Genomic DNA, 14,189 nt, shown 5'->3' with positions numbered 1-14,189 from the left:
GCAGCAAGTTAGGTGCAATGGAGGAGAAAATTTAGGCATTAGAAGATAGATCAGAAAAACAATATCCAGAATGCAGCACAGATAGCTAAAAAAGGTGAGAAAAGATTAAAAGAATAAAGGGTTAAAAAAAAAAAGGTAAGTGACATAGCAGGATACATTGGGACAGTCTAATTGCATGTTTAATTGAAGTCCTCGAAGGAGAGAAGAGAGGAAATGTAAGCGATGACAGCCAAACATTTTAAGGACTGTTTTCGTCAGACACGAATCCATAGATTCAGGAGACTCAGATAACTCCGAGCAGATAAAGAAAAATAAATCCACGTCTGTTCTCTGGAGGTTATTTCTATGTTTCTGTGCGAGTTCAGTTCATACCTATTTGTTAAACTTGAAAATGTTTTACATGCTTTTTTGTGTACATGTTATATTTCACAATAAAATGTGCTTTTTTAAAAAATTGATCCACTTGCATTATCAGAGGGGACACTACATTAAGTGACCTATATATGTACTTTATTAAAAATTTTAAGAGATAGTAACTGGTTGAAGGAGTTCTATAAACTCATTGAGATCATGGGGTATATGTTCTGAGTGTCTGATAAAAAGTATGGAAACATCCCTGGATGATCCTCAGATGGAGAACACAGAAATCACCCTGCATTTGATGATGGTCCCTAAGAGTGCCAGCTGCCACCCGTCACCTCCCGTGATGGATTGCATCAGGTAGCTGTTGTATATAGAGTGGGTCTGGGTAGGTTATGATACAGAGGTGGCGGGGAGCGCAGAGCAGGTGGTGAGGCAGGAGGGGGTGGTCGGCAGAGAGTCGCAGCCCCCACACCTCACTTCCGCACGGTCTGTCCCTGCTGCACAGAGTTCACTTTATGGAGCCGCCTTTTTTTTTTTTTCTGTGAAAGATTTTAAATTTCTTAAAATTTCTTTAAAAATGCTAAATAAAATCACTTAAAATCATTTTTGTTTGCTTTAGTTATGGAATCTTTCATCCAACTAGTATTTATTGAGACCCTGCAATAAACTTGCAATGTGAATATTTACCAGTGAGCAGACACACAGACTCTGCCCCCAGCTAGGTTACAGTTTCATTAGGTGCATTCATTGAGGTGGGGATAATGCATAGAGAGAGTTCCCAATAACAAGTGTTTCACCCCTAAGAATGCAGCATGTTTTTAAAATCACACATTTTAGAGGGAAAATAATTTGATAGAATTTAATGATACATACGGTTAAGTAGTAAAATAGGTTCATGTATTGTTCTGAAACAGTTGTACGATCTCCTTGGGGCTAGACATCTCTACTTTAAAATGAGTAGGCTGCTGCAGATAATTTGTAAGTCTTGATTTCATACTCTGGCCAGCTTTGCACAGAGGGGGTGTATCTTGTGTGTTGTTACGCCTTTAAACAACATTTTCCCCTTTCTCTCTCTCTCTCTCTCTCTCTCTCTCTCTCTCTCTCTCTCTCTCTCTCTCTCTCTCTCTCACACACACACACACACACACACATGCCTTTGAAATGTTTAGTCCTTTTTTAAAAGGCTTAACTAATATGGTATTTCTTGATTATTGTTTTATATAGTAGCCCATGCTATTGATATGTTTGTATAATGTCTTTATAATTTATCATAAGAGCAAGTCCTATTTTCCTGCATGTGAAAATGTGAGATATGATTGAACGGCTCATTGATAAACTCAGTGTGTAATGGCTTACTTCTGCTCTATCGTTGTCTTTAAATGAATGTGCCTTTGTTGAATTAGGGCCGAAAAAGTTAAGCAGCCGTGGCTTCCCTGACAGTTCTGTGCCGCTGTGAAAACAATTTGTTTGGAGGTGGTTCTCCCACATACCACATGTTATAAAAGATTGCTTTTGCCAACTTTGTATTTGGTGGGTAAAAAGGGGTTATCTGACCAGTCTAAGATATGAATACACTGTATTGTCTGGGACTGAACTTTTGTTTTTAATGTGCTTATTATTAGAAAAAGTCATTAGTGTGCTAGCTGCCTGTCTGGAAAGTGAGAATCAAAATGCTCAGAGGATTGGAGCAGCTGCGCTTTGGGCTCTGATTCACAATTACCAAAAGGTCAGTTTTTAAAATCGTTGTTGTCCCTAGGGGGCAAACACCAAGGCTCTCGGGACGTCAGAGGACTGTCAGCAAGGAAAAAAATCAAAGTCAAAGATAGTGTTGCCTTTGTGCATTCAAACCATTAGTAAACGATCTGTCAAAATCTTTCATGTAATCATTTCAAAAGGAGGTGTCTCAGTTCCAAGTGTTTCTCTCTTGAGTGAATTCTCCCTGTTAATATAACTTGATTTGCCATATTGGTACAATGCTAGTATGAACTGTTTCTTCTAAAAGACGGGTCAAGGAAAAATTCATCTTGAAATCAGGCCGAACAATGAAGTTTCATCCAGTTGCGGGATTCGCCTTTCTCTAGGACGCGTCATCACTGAACTTTGAAGTCAACTCAGTCCTTGTAAGGCCGCGGCAGAGGGCCGGCCCCAGGGGAACGGCCAGCAGGTGGGACTTGCACCTGCTCTCTCTGGCCTCTGGTCTTCCCTTTGATGGCAGACGTCTCACTCCTGAGGGAAATACCTGTGTGTACCTAGTGGCTGAGTAGTGGCCAGGTGACGGTGTTAGGACAGATGGCCATCCCCAAACGGTGCTCACGCAGCTGGCCGTCCCTGGTGCGCGCTGGCTGGTGTCAGCACTCGTGAGGACAGAGGCCGCTCTTGTCACTGTCACCCCTGTACCCCCAGGGCTCAGCACAGGGTTGTGCACTTTGGAGTCGCTCAGTAAGTACTTGTTGACCAACTGACCGACTGCTAGTATTGCGTACCCTTGATCTGAAATCTGAGGTTTGAGGAAATAATGAAATACTGAAACTGGAATGGCATAGTTTAAAATAGCAAATTAAGATCAGGGGAGAAGGGGGAAAAGGGGAGGGAAGGAAGAACATGGGGCAGTAGAGTAAGAATCAAGTCAGATAGGGAAGGACGTGGGCGGTGGCACAGCGGGATGGACTAGTGTAGAATCTCCAGCTACATCATTCTCTTTTGTAGTATCCAGTTTAATACTGCAGTCAACAAGCGCAGACTTAGTATTGTGCTATCCTGATTCTTAAACACATGGGAATAAATCTAATTGATGGATTGCTCTATATTATCCTAGGCAAAAACAACTTTGAAAAATCCATCAGTAAAAAGAAGAGTGGATGAAGCATATTCCACAGCAAAGAAAAGTAAGTTTTATTGTTAAAGAGATTATAGTTAAACTTGGAAGCTGTTCACTGAATTCTCTGATTAATGATATATTTGGACAGTTCACAGCAAAATGGCAGTTTTCTACACTGATGTTTTACACTGATGTTTGAGGAGCTTCTATGTTGAAGCATTGTAAAGTGTGCCAATATTTGGTCCATGTTTTTCATTGTAACATTTTTTAAAATAATAAAATGTTCTAATAGATGAATGTTTGAGATACAGTATTTTCTTAAGACATGTCAGTGATCTTTCTCCAACTCATTTTTTTGTATCAGATTTCTTTTTGCCAGTGGCTACCACTGTGCTAAAGTGTGTTCTTACGTGATAAGAACTAGGCCCAATTAGAATTGACCTTGAACAGAAAATGTTGATCTAACGTCAGGGAGTTGAATTACAGTCTTCCAAGAATAGATCCCATTGCCCCTGCATCCACTCGGTCCTGTGATGTGAGGCAGCGTTTTCCTCTCAAAGTGCATTTTTCATTTTAAGTGATACCGGTTTTCAATGAGCATTATTCTCTAAACCTTTTTTCCGCTAAGATACTGAACTGTGTCTTTCCTGTACTGTTCTGTGTCTGTTGGTTATTAATTTGTGTTTTTATAGTGTAATTTTTTGTAAGTGGTTTGGTTTTGGGTCCCCCCCCCCCCCTTTGGTTTGTTTCTAGCTATGACCATGAGTTTCTAGAGGCAGTGAATGTTTGAATTTATGTGGTAGGAGGGGTGGTACGTAAAAAGAGCAAGGCATTCATTTGGGATCATAGGTAATAGTGTCCATTATGGAGGTATATTGCTTTTTGTTTATACTCTGTGGCTAAACCAGTAATTAAAAATAAATTCCATAACTTCTTAATTTTTAAAATGTTTAATATTTTAAATATTAAATTTAAAAATATTCTTATAATGCTAGCAGATCAAGAATTGGAATAGAACTTTGTCACAGATAATCCTATTCACGTGTGTTTGTGTGTGTGTCTACTGTTCAGTGCAGTGCTAAAGTTTAATAAATTGCTCTTCTGTGCTCTAATTTTTCTATCTCAGCTTTCTTAAACTCAGAAGAAACCCCTCTAAATGCCTATTATTTGAAATGTCTTGAAAACCTTGTACAGCAACTTAACTCTTCGTGAGTGCTCTGAGATGCTTTGCGAAGCCAGCGGCCACCGGACAGGTGAGCCAACCTTGAAGCAAGTTGTGTGTAGACCTGTCCCTGAAGACGTGCTAAGCCTCTGCATCAAAGGGCATAGAGAGTCCTGGGAACACAAACATTTTTTTTTCTATGCAATGTGTTTTGTAAAAATCCTATTTATCAGTTATTTAATAAAATAAAATATTTTTAGCAACTGAAAATTGACTAATAATTGCTGCTTACAGGCTTTTATCAGTCTCATGAATATAAATTTTAGGCATGGAAAGAAGACATTGTGTTCTGATTTCCTTTTTTAAAAAAATTTTTACATGAAGTTTGGCTCATCAATACAAATCCTTATTTTTCAAAGCATACACATCAGTGAAGGAATATTTGTAGTAAACGTGTATAATTTTGTGAGTAGCTTCTTTTTGCAATTTTTAGTGATAGTAATTCCTTTCCATATGATTTATAAATGTGTTATATTTTATTATTTTCACCTTTCAACCTCTGAAATGTTGTGTAATAAAAAAGGAAGAAATAGTGTTTATGGTCATGTACCGTGGCCCGGGTTCAAATTCTGTCTCAGCTCAGAACATCATGAAGAACAGGAATGTGAAAAATCTAGCAGGAACAACTCTGTCGCGGCCTCCTCACATAACTCTTAATTAACATGTAGTTCTGAACTCGGAACTTAAGATTGGGATTTCCCTGGTGGTCCAGTGGTTAGGGCTCGGCGCTTTCACTGCTGTGGCCCAGGTTCAGTCCCTCATCGGGGAACTGAGATCCTGCATATACACACACATACACCACACACATATATACACACTCATTATTTAGGAAAAAATTTTCTAATTAAATTATGGTTAGCAAGAAAAAGAAAAAAAGCCTTTTTTATTTAAGTACTGTTAGCAAATTGCTATCATTAATAAAATAAGCCATGTGATGTTATTTTCGCTAGAAGCATGGGGACAAAATATATGTTAAATGCTGAAATAGAAGCAGATAAATTTGTAGTTTCTGAAAGTTATTCATTAGAGATCTGAAAAATAGATCTAGGAAGTTCAGAAGTTTCTGGATAGCCCAAATTAACTTGAAGCAATGGACATGCCAATATTCTGAAAAATTCTAAGAGCAGGAATCTTAGGAATTGTTTCTTCCTTTTTTCCTGGTTTCTTATATTCTATGTCATTTTCTTGGTATTACCTTTCTGCCCTCATTGATGAATGATAGAACGGATTTCTCTGTAACTTCCATTTAAAGAGCTCTTTCTATGTCACAGGCACTATTCTCCGAACGTTTATTATTTAATCTGTCTTTCTCTAAAATACTACCGTTGTACCTATGTTAGAGGTGAGTGAATGCAGTGGCTAGGTGATCCGTTTGTGGGTGATGAAGAGGGAAGTTGAGGTTGGAACCCAGGATAACTGCTGACAGGCCTCAGGGTTTTAACCACTGTGCTCTGCTGCCTTTTTTTCCTCATTGAAATCCCTGCCTTTGTGTTTGGATCTTATGGATAACTTACATTTTTCTACAAAACTTGGGTCTCTCTGGTAAATGATCACTTCCTTTATGGTTCATTGATTGATTGATTCACATCTCAGAGTTTGCTTTGCCTCAGGCCTTTGGAATCGGAGAGAATTGTAATTGATTATGTTCCCTAGCAGTTCAAGGTAGTACTACAGGGGGATTTGTAACCCAGCAGGGATGTTACCTGCTGGAGCCTAGGAGCCCTGGAAAGAGGGGGAGAGGTCGTGGCTTCAGGAGAACATGTCCGGGGTGTGAACCCCAGGGGCACGTGGTGTTCCAGGGCCCTGCTTTGTGTCCAGCCAACCAGTGAGGAAGCTGGTAAGCAGAAGATCCTTGAGGTGACCGGCCCACTGTTTCAGCAACTGCCATGGTACTACCTTGGGGACCCACCAGCATCAGAATCCCGCAGGATGCTTGTTGAAATGCAGATTCCTGGGCCCACTGAAGCATAGTCTTAGGCCTGTGTCTAGAATTGTTAGCAAACTCGCCAGGTGATCTTTACGCTCACCACAATTGGAGAAGCACTGATTAATCCCCTGACTTTACAGAAAACTGCCTAGAACATGAAACTGGCTTAACACCACTCGATTACTTAGTGAGGAAGTCAGAACTTGAATCTGGGTCTCTGGAATGCTAGTCAAGTGTTCTTTCTTTCACACACCCCTAGTTTAGGCAGAGGTCCAGAAAGCAGGTGTAGGGAACTAATTCATGCCTTACGGTCTGCAGATTTCCCATTTCCTGGCCTCTTTGGTTGGTTGTGTTAGTGTGTGTCTCTGCTAAGAATGAGCTCGAAGACTGCCGTGTTAACCAGGGCAGGCAGACATTGATCCTGAGGCGTCTGTATTTAAGGCCTTGAGCAGTCTGGGGGACGAGGCAGCCCCTGGTTTTGAAAACAGAGGAAACAAGTAGAATAATTAGCTGACCTAGTTGGAGCCTTTCCCCACTCTTCCTAAAATCGCTTTCGGAAGTGAATAACTGGATGTACTTTTCTTTGGTATTCTGTAAATAATGGAGTGAAAAATAGAATTTGATCGTTTAGCTGCAGGTCGCCAATTTTCCTTTGTAGTGTTAAATTACTACAGATGATGAGTATATTTTCCATCATTAGTCTTTGTGGCTGCACCTTGTCTACCCCCCATTTCCTGAGATCTGCTCCTTGACCCATGATGTTTCTCAAATTTGGCAGATTGATGAGTAAGAATAATGATTGGCATTCCTGTTCCTGCCCTACGAGGTGTGCCCACAGTTCTTTCGGGGAACGTGGCAGAGTGGTTAAGGGCATAGGGCTCTGGAGTCATATGGACCTGGGGCCAGCCCTGGCCTCACCCTGCACAGCTGCAGGGACCTGGGACAGCCTCCAGGCCATTTCTTCCGCTAAGTATACCCACCTTGTAAAGTTGGGGAGAGGATTGAGTGCCCAGTCTTCTCTGTGTACCTGGTACATAGCTGATTGTCTCTTAGATGTTATCAGTGATTGATTATTCTTACAGTCTCAGAAATGTATCTCTTTCATTAAAACATTAACTCTTTTGTGTCCTTGCAATGCTTCTCTCTCTTTGGGGAGGGAGATGTGCTGGAAAGTGAGTTTTGTTGTCAGAACTAAGGCTCCCACATTCCAAAAAGATCATCCGTTTCTGGTGGAGGTGCACGTCCACAGTCCTGAGATCGCTAAAGGCACAGACATGGAGCAAGTCGTCTAAGTCTTGCAAAGCACTGCATAGAGGTGCTAAATACACCTGGGTGACCTGATGCTTTTTCTTCTTCGGCTCATCAGGTTGTCTTGATTGAATGTCAGTTGGTGAAATATTGCTCTTTCTCCGTTTGAATTGTGAAAATGGAAAATACAAGAAATTATAACCTTAGCAGCCGAAAGAAAATCGTAGCTTACAGAATCCATCAGTTTGGGAGCAGACCTTTTCCTCTTGCCACCTGTTGTTGAGCTGTGTGATCCAGGAAGTTAGGGGAATGGATGATAAAAGGCCTTTGTTTCTGTGAATTAGGAAACTTAGTTGTGGGGAACTTAGAGCTTATTTTTCTTAAGTCAGAAGTTATTCCTCACAGGAAATTCCTTATAAAACTCAGGTAACAGGTCTCATACATAGGCTCAGGATGTTCGGAAGACCATGCCAAGACCTGGGGTTCTGAGGTTTGGCACCGAGACACGAGGGGCTCGGCATGATCCTGTTTTAACCGTTCCCAACAACGTTCACCTTTGCGTTTCATTTGCTCCTTCTGCATTTGGGAAATCTGCTTCAGAAAAAAAATCTGCTTTTTTTAAAACGGTGTTTCATAAAAGATCCATATGGTAACATTCAATAAATTTCTTTTTAACTAATTTCAAGCCAAGAGGAATGTATGTGTTTTAATGTAGACTCCAAGGGGAAAATTCTTTCATGCATTTCTTCTTTTCCAATAACGTCTCTTTCCCTGTGGCTTCATCCGTGCCCGCAGCCGTGCCTTTGGAGCGTCTGCGTCCCATTTGGTTCATTCATCTGGGCAGCAATGCTCGGCGTTCTGGTAGCAGATTGCTTGCAGTTCTGGAAACATGACTTCCTCAGATACTCTGTTAGAACATTCTTCCCTTGGCTTACCCTGGGAGGAGACAGATTATAAAGTGGAAAACTATTTTTAATCGTTTTCTGGTGATATTTGTAAAGATTGGATTGCAAAGAATCAGTTTATGGATATGATAGCTCTTACAAAAATTTACCTCTTATATCTGTTAGGAAAAGCCATGATTGCAGAGTAGAAAGTCCAAAATAATAATGGCTTCCGTGAGAGAAGAGTTTCTTTTTCTGTTTTTTGGTTTTTTCCACAGCCGGCAAGCTCCCCACCACCACCCCGGGGTGGGGTGCCGTCCTTGGCTGACAGTGTCCTCAGGGGCTCAAGTGCCCATCCTTCTTTGATGCATTCTTCCTTCAGCAAGTTACCACGTGGGCATCTGGAAGGAAGAGAACTCCCCCAGCTGCCTATTGCCCCTTTCAGGAGGCTTCCCAAAAGAGCAGTCTCACAACTTGCCCTTAGGTCCTTGGAGAGAACAGTGTGTTGACTACAAGGGAAGCGAAGGGCTGTAGCCCTTCAGCGGGGCTCGCTGCACGTTTAGTGCCACAGGCCTCTGCCGGGCAGGAAGGAGCAAGGGGTTCCGTTACGCAACCACCAGTCCCTGCCCCGCTGGCCAGCGTTCTAGCTGATTTAAGAGAAAGACATGGTACAGCCAGAAGTTAAAGTATTATGTTCCCAAATTAAAAGTAAGAGGTTAGATGCTTATTGAATTTATTCGATCTGCGTTTAGACTTTGTGATTAAGTCTAGTTGCGTTTAGAACTGGAAATAGTACTGTCAGAGAATAAAGTAAGATCACTTCCTGGTGTGGGTTTATCCCCATGACATGAAAGCCTTCAGTTGTCAGAACCCACCTGCTTATCACAGAGAAATATGGCTGTGAAGACGGAGTAGTTGGTCTGAGCAGTTGCCAGCATTCTCAATGATAGTTTAATTAATCAAAAAATTTATTGGAAAATTTAAAAATATATGTACTTTTACCATTTATTTCAAATATGTAAATATGTGTTCATTACCCAGTCTCTTAATAAGGGCTGAGGCCTTTTTTGAAGGTAGTTCCTTCACTGATGTTGTGTTTTTTTGGGCATAAATCACATCTCTGGACAATTTCCAATTTCAGTTTCTGGAAGTGGAGCAAAAACTAAGACACTTACTAAGCGATCTAAACCTCGACCTCTTCCAGATTTTTCTTTACCATTTTATCCAAGAATTCTTCCAGATTTCTATTATTTCTGACTTTCTTTTGTAGTTAACCCACCACACCAGATTCAACAGCAATTTGTGACTCCTTGTTTCTAATTCTTTGCAAAGCATCCAGCTTAGCTCTTATAGAAATAATTATTTTTCATCTTACCGCTGTCCTTAGTATTTAACCAAATTCTATAATTACAGTAAGGAGTCCAAGCGGTACAGATGTTTTAGGAACAAGTACAGCCAGATCCTGGTCAGTATGAAACTCGCCGAGTGGAAGCCAGAGAGGCCTGTGCTGGAGGGAGGTCCACTCGCCCCTGTGCTCCTGTGCTCTGGCGTTGGTTGGCCGGTATGTTTATTGGGAAAATGGGGAGAATTGTTTAAGCTTAGCAAATCCGTTCTCTGGTGGCCAATAAGGAGAGGTTATACTGTGAGCTTTGAAGATTTCCTGAACCTTTGAACATCCTCCTGTTTGTTTTTGTGGCTAATCCTTGCCTGGCTCCCTGTATTAGACACAAAGGAGGCCAGAGGTTAAAGGACACGGGTCCTTGTTGGACATTATTCTCAACTCACCTCGTACCTTCTTCACAGTCTCTGGCTTGCTTATCCGTGCCCTTTCTTCTCCTGCCTCTTTGATTGAATTCTCTAACTTTCCTCCACCCACCTTTACGTTTCCATTTCTGCCTGCTTTTAAAGGCTAAGATCAAATGTCACGTCTCCCGTGAAGCTGTGTCAGATTCCCCAGCTGGCAGGAAAGTCTTTACTCTTTGAGTTTCCACACCAGTTTTAGTTGTTTTTCTTTTTTTCTTTTTCTTTTCACTTTTATATCACTTAGCGCTTTTCGCCTTGTGTTATACTCACTTGCATAAAGTCATTGTTCCCACCGTCTGCTTCAAAACAGGACTTCTGACTGAGCTTGTGACTCCATGCCTCCCACAATGCCTCACAAAGCAGGTGTTCAGTTTATATTTATTTACATGAATGAATGAATGAGTGGATGAATATGGAAAATACTTTATTAACGAAAACTACAGAATTTCATAATGTAAATTAGGCTAAAATTCTGTAGACTTTGTCAAAATGTCCACTACTATAAGTAGTTTTTTACGAGAATAGATTTTTGTTAGGTTCTAAAAATAAAGAATGAAAGCAAAAAGCACTGCTTAAAAACACTTTAAAATCCTTAGAATATTTTTTTAGTTTAGCAGAGTAGGAATAAAGCCCCAATATTTTAGATATGATTTGAAAATATAACCAGCACTGACATGGAAAAAAGATTCTAGTCTAAACTTTCAAGATCCATTGCTTACTAAGAATCTTATTTGGGCTATTCTTTTTGGGAAGCAGGATGTAGGTATCAACTTTTTGCAAATAGAACCTTAAATTCTGAAAGTTATATAAGCTGCAACCCCGGCAGTGTGGAAAAAACAGAAGAAGCCAGTTTGCGTTACCCATGCTGTGTAAAAAGCACAAATCAACAGACAACCTGTCAGCTTCCTTCCAGTTCCTGTTTCTTAGTGCCCACATTTGGCAGCAGCAGGCACTGTGAGAATCTGACTAAAATAAATGTGACACTGCTTTGCACAGAAAGAGAGGAGGGGCGGCAGTAAAGGCCGAAAGGAAGCTTTTAATACTTTGACTTAAAATTGGGGAAAATGCTTAATCTCTTGGTACCATTGCAATAGGGAATGAAGTCTGTGATTGCATCACTTTACATTGTTCTTGCATATTTCGTATCCACAGCTGATAATACACAGTTCCATCTGCCAGGTGAGGATAATACTACAGCTCCTGCACAGTGATTTTGAGTTTTGACCCAAATGGGGAAGCTTTAAGTGTACAGAGTCTGATTCAAAACTGGTAGATCCAATGCATATGGCGTTTGCTCTGTCTGATTTAAAGATCTGAAGTTGTTAAGGAGACGGGGGCTGGTGCTGACAATGTTGCTGAACCGTCAGGACTGCTGGTCCCTCCTCCCAAATTCACTCCCAGGATGGAGAGAGAGAACGGTGAGCAAACCCTGGTGTCGCGGGGCAGCTGTTGGAACTGCTGTGTGTAGGGGGCGGCCGTGTCTTTGGTCATGGGCAGGAGACGGCCCCGCAGGGCTGTGCAAGGGAAGGCACACACAGGGGGTCTGCTCTCACTCCCACCAGCCATTGCCTTGAGGGAAACAGTGCCTGCCCCTCCGTTCCGATCTCTGGGCCTGGGGTGCTCATGAGCAAGCTCAAGGCCACAACACAGAACCCCTGCAGTGGCGAGGGGCTGAGAAAACAGGTGGAGCTCACTGATCTCCATCAGGCCCTGCTGTGCCCTGCCGCTTCAGAGCCCCAGGCCTGGGCACTGCAGCGCAAAAGTGTCTCTTCCTAACGCTACTTCTCACCAAGCAGGGGTGGTTTTTGGAGTGGGGAAGTGACTGATTGATGGGTGCCCTGGACCCGCACTCTCCACCCCTTGAGCTGATGTGGCCTCTACAGACGAGCGCACGGCCTTTCACGGTACTTGTCTGACATTCCCACAGGAAGTGAGCTCACTGGTCAAAATAACAAGACATTAGAGGAATACGACCACTTCAAAAGGAAAATCACATGCTAGAAATACATTTTCCAAAGAAGCAGAAACGTTAAAACAGATGAACCAGGAATTTTAAATTAGCCAAATAAATACACTGAAAGAGATAAGGAAAGAAATTAAAACTATAAGACCCAAATGAGAAAACATTTAAAATGTACAAAAAAGTATGTACAACAAATATAAAGGTTGAAAGAAAGACAACAATAGGTAGGACAAGTAGAATGGATCCAGCTGAGTTATGAATTAATGACTCAGAAAACAAGATTGAGGAAATCTTTGAGAAGGAAGAAAACAACAGTAAGTAGGAAATACAGAATAAAGATATAAAAACTAGGAGATAATGGAGGATAGAAGTAGAAGTGCTCACATCTGGATGGCAGAAGTCTCAGAAATGGAAAAGAATAAAAAGAAAATAAGTACTTGAAGAAATGTGGAAATAAATTTCCTAATACTGAAAAGAGAAGATAAAGTTTAGACTTAAACAGCTCATAGAAAGCCAAAGAAGAGAGGGAAGAAAAAAATATATTTATACACTCATTGCAAAAATCTAAGAATATCAAAGACAAAAAAACCCCAAACAACCCAATAAAAATGATAATAACCCCAATCTGGAAACAACCTAAATGTCCATCAATAAGAGAAGTTAAAAAATATTGTGGTATATTTATGCAATGAAATACTGCTCAGCAATAAAAAATAACAAAATACTGATAAACACAACATCATGAATAAACGTCAAAAACATTAAATTGGGCAAAAGAAGCCTGACACAAAAGAACATACTGGTTGATTCCACTTATATGAAGTTAAATAACAGGTAAAACTAACCTCTGGTGACAAGAGTTTATAATAACGGTAGTCTTTTGGGGTGTGTTAACTGAAAAGGCACAAAGCAATCATCTGGCTTCTGTATCTTGATCTATAACATTTTATTCCTTGATCCAGGGTGTGGTAACACAGGTGTATGCATATGTAAAAAGCCTTAAAAGTGTACCTGTTATTATATGTATATTATACTTCAATAAGACACCTGAAAGAAAAAGTTTAGATAATATCAACATGATGGACATGAGTGAGGAGAAGAACAAAGCAAGTAAAAGAATGCTATATTGTTATTGAGAGGGGAATGCGGGCTCTAGAGCGCAGGCTCAGTGGTTGTGGTGCACAGGCTTAGTTGCTCCGCAGCATGTGGGATCTTCCGGGACCAGGGATCGAACCTGTGTCCCCTGCATTGGCAGGCGGATTCTCAACCATTACACCACCGGGGAAGCCCTGAAGATGTGGCAATTTTAATACCTGTATCTAACAAAATAACCTCAAAATATTTGAACCCCAAAGTGGCAGAACTATAAGGATAAAATGGTTACCTGGTATTGCAGAAGCAGCTTTCAACCCATGCTCTTGATTTTCGATAAGTCGGCAATAACTCAGAAAAGATATAGAAAATCTGAATAACAAAATTGATAACTTTAATCTAATGGATATATACAGAATTCTGCAACCAAGAATTAGAAAAGTCACGTTTTTTCCTCAGACCCTGTGAAGTATTTACAGTTGATTCAAGTATCAGGCAAAAAAGCCTCAATAAATTTCAAAGAATAGGTCCATATACAAGGAACTCTTGCCACTATGTAACTGAGTTAAAATTTAATAACAAAAAGATAAGGAGAATATCTTTGTGTATTTGGAAATTAAAAGACAAACTTCTAAATAACTCGCAGTGAAAAGAAACCACAATGGAAAGTTACTGAATGATAATGAAAACTACACAAAAAGACCTGTGGGATGCAGCAAAAGTGAAAGTTCTCTCACTTTTTTAATCCTTGAGAAATTTTTAGTTTTAAATCTGTCTAAAACAAGGCCTCAGAATGAATAAGCCATGTGTATATCTTAAGAATTAGAAAAATAATGACAGAATAAACCTAAATTAAGTTGAAGAGATAA

General features: G+C 40.6%; 1 protein-coding gene across 5 annotated transcripts in view; it reads left to right on the top strand.

Moving 5' to 3' along the window:
- Window positions 1–14,189, top strand: part of RTTN (rotatin) — a 170,903-nt gene that overhangs the window by 140,209 nt on the left and 16,505 nt on the right. For 4 of the 5 annotated variants that reach the window (XM_068563431.1, XM_068563432.1, XM_068563429.1 and 1 more), the window contains 3 exons: window positions 1,986–2,089; window positions 3,179–3,248; window positions 4,308–4,562. In XM_068563431.1, the coding sequence (XP_068419532.1) occupies window positions 1,986–2,089; window positions 3,179–3,248; window positions 4,308–4,393 (260 nt within the window). In that variant the 3' untranslated portion in view covers window positions 4,394–4,562. Of the gene's footprint in view, window positions 1–1,985; window positions 2,090–3,178; window positions 3,249–4,307; window positions 4,563–14,189 lie in introns of those variants that run through there. The other variant, XM_068563430.1, reaches the window with a different exon arrangement.

Source organism: Eschrichtius robustus, chromosome 14 (genome assembly GCF_028021215.1).
Source record: "Eschrichtius robustus isolate mEscRob2 chromosome 14, mEscRob2.pri, whole genome shotgun sequence".
Classification (NCBI taxonomy): Eukaryota; Metazoa; Chordata; class Mammalia; order Artiodactyla; family Eschrichtiidae; genus Eschrichtius; species Eschrichtius robustus.
The sequence above is the reverse complement of the archived record's forward strand: the minus strand, read 5'-3'. Positions and strand labels throughout refer to the sequence as shown.